General features: G+C 53.9%; 1 protein-coding gene across 2 annotated transcripts in view; it reads right to left on the reverse strand.

Moving 5' to 3' along the window:
- Positions 1-4172, reverse strand: part of Kcmf1 (potassium channel modulatory factor 1) — a 66675-nt gene extending 62503 nt beyond the window's left edge. The window contains exon 1 of one of the 2 annotated variants that reach the window (XM_031382222.1): positions 3815-4172. In XM_031382222.1, coding sequence (XP_031238082.1) covers positions 3815-3830 — 16 coding nt within the window. In that variant the 5' untranslated portion in view covers positions 3831-4172. Of the gene's footprint in view, positions 1-3182; positions 3489-3814 lie in introns of those variants that run through there. The other variant, XM_031382223.1, reaches the window with a different exon arrangement.
- Between the last annotated feature and the right edge of the window lie 1331 nt (positions 4173-5503).

Here is a 5503-nt window from a genome sequence, read left to right on the forward strand (position 1 = left end):
GGCTGGGTTTGGTGTAAGACAGAAAACTAGATCCTGTTGATAGACAACACAGAGTGACCTGGTGCTAGTACCTGGGAAATGTTTCCTAACATGTCAAGCACGTTTCAAAACAAGGTGAAAAAGAGGCCTTGGAATTCTCCCCAGCCAATTCAGGTAACAAACAGGTTGTAGAGAACCACCACTCCACCTACCCGAGAAGATGGGAGCTTATTGCCCAGCCCTTCTCCCAGTTTGTGTGATGGATCTCCTAAGGTAGTTGGTCAGCCCTGCACTTGGTCATGACCCCGTAGAAATACAGACATACCAAGGGTATGGGCCCTGTCTGGTCTCCCACCAGTTCCAGGACCCCCAGCTCTATAGCTCCACTAGGTCAGGCAACTACAGAGCTTGGATCAATTTTGGCCACCACCAGTTCTTGATGGGCCCCACCAGCTAAAAATGGCTCTTACATTTTTAAATGGTGGTGGTGGCAAGGTTTCAAGGAACCATATTTCATGACACATGAAAATTTTATGAAATTCAAATGTCAGTGTCCATAAATAAGGTTTTAAGTGGAACATAGCTATAACCACTTGATTAGTTGGCTTTCATATGACAACTGTGGTAGTGACTGATATAGTTGTCTAAGCCTATGTTTTCTACCTGGCCCTTTACTTTAGAGAAAGTATGCTAACCCTGGCCTAGAACACTCTCTGTGACCTTGGCTGCATCCATTTTTCTTGGAGTAGAGCAGGGCTTGATCTTGACAGGCGTTCTTGGGGCCGTGTGGTCCACAGTTACATCACCTGTATACCACAGAGCCATTGGTTAGAGTTGGGAGAGACAAAGTAACAAGTCACTTCTAGACATAGGGCTGTAAAAGCAAGACAGACCCAGGCAAGAACACCACAGGCTGTACAGCTCTGCCTGGAACTAGACTACAATATCCAGTTCTGGGTCAGACTCCCAAGGAAAACAACTGCAGAGAATGTGGAGGACAGATGACTAAAAGAGCTAAAAAGGGTGGGCGGTGGTGACGCGAGCCTTTAATCCCAGCACTTGGGAGGCAGAGGCAGGCGGATTTCTGAGTTCAAGGCCAATCTGGTCTACAGAGTGAGTTCCAGGACAGTCAGGACTACACAGAGAAACCCTGTCTCAAAAACAAACAAACAAACAAACAAAGAGCTAAAAAACCCAGACTACTAAAAAGTGCTGTGCTAGGTGAGGTGGCTCAGGAGGGAGGCAGATATAGGAAGCCTGGATACAGGAGGGGGGCTGACAGTGAAGTCAGACCACACCAGTCAAGAATGGGTACCATGGGGCTGGAGAGATGGCTCAGCGGTTAAGAACACTGACTGCTCTTCAGAAGGTCCTGAGTTCAAATCCCAGCAACCACATGGTGGCTCACAACAGTCTGTAATGAGATCTGATAGCCTCTTCTGGTGTGTCTGAAGACAGCTACAGTGTACTTACATATAATAAATAAATATTAAAAAAAAAAAAAAAAGAATGGGTACCATGAGCGTGTCTCAAAAACAAAGGTGAAATAAACAGGTTTAGCTGGCCCAAAGAGAAAGGTAAGCAAAAATCTGGGATTGTACCCTCTATACTGTACCCTGTGTCTGGGATTGTCAAATCCCTCCTGATGAAAATAATTACTGCCTGAAATAACATACTACAAACTATAGATAAACCTCATGAACAGATGTGATGATGCTGAAACTATCATGCCTGACTTAGGCCAAAAACTAGCCCCTTAAACTTTAACCCTGTTAAAGGGAGACACAGACAGGCAGAACTCTGAGTTCCAGGCCAGCCTGGGCTACTTAGTGAGATAGTGTCAAAATAAATAAAGAGAAAATAATAAATTTAATTAATGTATTATGTAAATATAAAATCACTTGTCAAACATTGTACAATACCTTCAACTCATCCATTTAGAAAACAACCGGCATTAAGTTGCCAAGAAAGGTGTTGAAAAGTTTCAAGATGTCAAGTAATTAAAAGGTACCCTTTCCAAGACCAAAAAGGGGAAGGGCTTAGATCACTCAATGTGTGTTTTATTGAAGGATGTTATATCTACCTAAGCCATTTTAATTACTCAAACACATCATCTGAGAGTACTTTTTCCAGGCTACCTCTCATTAAGAATATTCAGCCTGCTTCCTTAAGGTGATTGTTATTCTGTTATTTTAATCTGGTTCCTGAGTTAGAGCCAGGACCTCATGCTCACTTTCACTTTGCCTTGAAGGTGGTCAATACACCAACTGATGCCATCTAAAATTAACCTTACCATCTCCAAATGGAATCAGACTATAACCTTAATTAAAACTTGTTTTCAAACTGCAGTGATAAGGAACACATTCCCATTAAGCATATAAAATGGTTTTAACAGGTGAGTTCCCAAATATTTCATTTCATCTGACTGAAGCTAAAGTACCCTGCTATTTCAAAGTGACCAACATATTAACAGTTAGTAATCAAAAATGCTCCCCGAGGTCTCTTTCCTATTAATTTTTTTTTTAAATAGAGAATCGCCGAACACGAAAGGCCCAGAGTCGACCACAACCTTGCCTTTAGAAATGCAAATTCTGAAACTTTCACTAAATGTATGTTAATTGATCTGAGTTTTCACCTTAGTAAAATGCAAGGTCTGTACTTCTCTAAGAATGCCCTTTCCTCTGAGAATCTGCCTCCTCAAACTTTCTTCACTTCCAAAACACCTATACAGGACTTGAAAATCTAAGGGACACAATACTTTCGTGTCACTTATACCGATATCCCTTAACCGTACTGAAATAAACTTTTCACTAAGTCGGTGACTACTTTTAAAGGTAAAACCTGCCGTAGTGGAACAAAGAGAACACGACCCCCTCCCCCCCTTCCTAAACCATATGGTAGTAAATTCGAGTTAACTTATTTTTCACCAGTTCATCGCCCATCCATCGGCCTTCAAACACTTGTGCCTTTGTGCCGTGGGGCTGGGACGAGAGGGGTCTGATTCTTAACCACAGAACCCTAGCGTGTTTCCACAGGGCACCGCGGAAGCCCAAACGCTCCCGACTGTAAGCCTGCTTCGGTGGGCAGCGCACGCGGGTGAGGGCCCGGGGCCGGCCGGGAGCAAGTTCCGCTCTGGCGAGGTGACGGAGCAGGGAGTTTGCTCACCGCGGCCGGGCTGGATCCGCCCCGGCAACTTGGCTTACCCGAGCCCAGGGACGCGCAGAGGCCTACCGCGAGGCCGAGCGAGCTCCAGTCACCGAGGGCTGCCCGAACCCGAGCCGCGGCGCCTTTCCGCCCGCAGGACCGCGGCCCTCAAGCTGGGTCGTCGCTCGCCCGCGGTCTCCCAGAGACCGGACGCGCCCGCGGGGCCCGGACCCCGCTCCCCTGTCGCGGCCGCACGCCCGCGACCCGGCTCGGCCACGGCGCCGGGCTCTTCCGGGAGCCGGCGCAGCTAGGCCGCGCCGGAGCCCCGCGGTTCCCCCGGGCGGGCCGGCCGGGCCTCGGCGTCCGGTATGTGTCCCGAGGGCCAGGCTCCCGCCGGTAACGGGCCCCGCCGCCTCCCCTCCCCCTCTCCCGCCCCATGACAGTGCAAAGCCTCCGGCCGCCCGGCCGCCCCGCCTCCGGCTCCAGGCCCAGCTCAGGGCCGCGGCCGCAAGCCACGGTTGCGGCCGCCGTTCCCGCTCGCTCTTCGGGCCGCGGTCGCCTAGGGTTCCCTCGCCCCGCGACTCGGGCCCGGCCCGCGTCCCCGCTGGTGCCCCGCCGTCCTCAGCGGCGCCCGGACCTCGGGCGGGGTAGGCCGAGGCCCAAGCGGTGGGGGCGGGGGCTCGGCTCTCACCTTCATGTCGGGACATCCTAGTTCAGACGCTGGCGGCGCGGCCCCTCCCGGGCTCCCGGCTGCAGTGTGCCCCCACCGCGGGCTCCCGGCGCTGCCCGCGCCCGGCCGGCCGACTCCCACTCGACTCCCGGGCTCGGCCGCGGGGGCGGGGTGGGCAGGGGAGCGCTCCCGCGGCGGCGGCGGCGGCGGCGGGGAGGCGGCGCGGGGCGGGAATGGGGCCGGGCCTGGCCGAGGCTGAGCTCCTCCAGGAGGCGGGTCCGACGCGGCCGCGGCTCCGCCGGCGCCCGCCGTGACTCGGTCACTCTCGGGCCCCCGCCGGCTCCCGGCAGCGGCGCGGCGTCCGCAAATCCCGCTCGTCCCCTCCCCCGGCCCGCCCCCCGCCCGTCTCCCCGCTCGGGCCGCCGCCTCCTCCTCCTCCTCCTCCTCCTCTTCCTCCTCTTCCGCCTCCTTCCGCCCGCACGCCCGCCCCGCCTCTCGCCGCCCTGAGGCCCCGCGGCCGGCGGGCGACCGTGCTCGGCGGCGGCCCTGCCGCGGTCCTGCAGCACCCGAGCCCAGCCGCGGCCCGCCACGCTGCGCGTGGGGGAGGACGAGGACGCGAAACGCCCCCGCGGTGGCTCCCCAGCGCCTGGGCGCGCGACTGCCGGGCCATCGCAGACCTTCCGGGGACGTGTGCTTGTGTGCTGCTTTGAAAGCCGGGGACCCAGGAGGGAAAGGCAGTCGGGCCTCCGGGTTCGCGTTGTCCCCAGGCCCACGGGGAGGCCGAGGCCTAGCGAGCCGGCTCGGCTACCGGGCCGGCCGCCGGCGGCTCGAATGCACTGCGGGGAAAACTTGGTGGGCTTCGGGGCTAGTTTGCTTCCGGCGTGTGGACTGCTTGTGTGTGTGTGTGCACGTCTTTCCCTCCAACCTTACCCAGGCTCCTTACAGTCTACTTTCTCTTCAGGCATTACTAACTCAACAGACACTTGAGACTACCCCTGACCACGTGTTAGCGGTGGCGTGGCGCAGGTAGAACAGATCGCGCCCTGGAGTTAAGACGTGTTCAGCCCTGGGATTCTGGTTCTGATGTGCTCCTTGTAACCTTGAACAAGTGACTTCACCTTGCTGAGCCTTCGCTCTTATTGGTTCGCCTTTGATAGCTGATGTTTGCCTCTGTGCACTCGAAATTGGACCAAGTTCCCAGCTAAGCTTACTGAAGCTAGGGGTCCAGGGTACTGCTTGCTTTGGCGATTTTCCTAATTTGCCCACCCTCCACTGGTTGTGGGACCTGGACAAAGCGTTGGTTGCCTTAGCTTCTGGGACTTTCAAAAAGGGCAATCGTGTCAGGAGATGCAGGAGAGATACAGTACCGAGATTCGACATGTAGAAAGATATGTCTGTTTTTAAAAATATTAAAAGGTTTAATCCAAGAGAATACATACACAGTAGGTCATCCTTGTCTACCCAAGGAACTGTTTAAAGCTCTAATTAATGATAAACCAGGGGTCATATTTTTAATTTGGGGGTGGTTTTGAGACAGGACCTCATATAGCCCGAGCCTGTCCATGAATTGCTTATGTAGTTGAGTATGACCTTCCCTGCCCCCAATGTGTTGGGATTAAAGGCATCTTCCACCACACCCCCACCTAATTTGGGCTTAAATGAGGACGAGATGACCAGAAATATTCCTGTTTCATGTGTGGAATTTCCACA

Source organism: Mastomys coucha, unplaced genomic scaffold (assembly GCF_008632895.1).
Source record: "Mastomys coucha isolate ucsf_1 unplaced genomic scaffold, UCSF_Mcou_1 pScaffold20, whole genome shotgun sequence".
Taxonomy (NCBI): domain Eukaryota; kingdom Metazoa; phylum Chordata; class Mammalia; order Rodentia; family Muridae; genus Mastomys; species Mastomys coucha.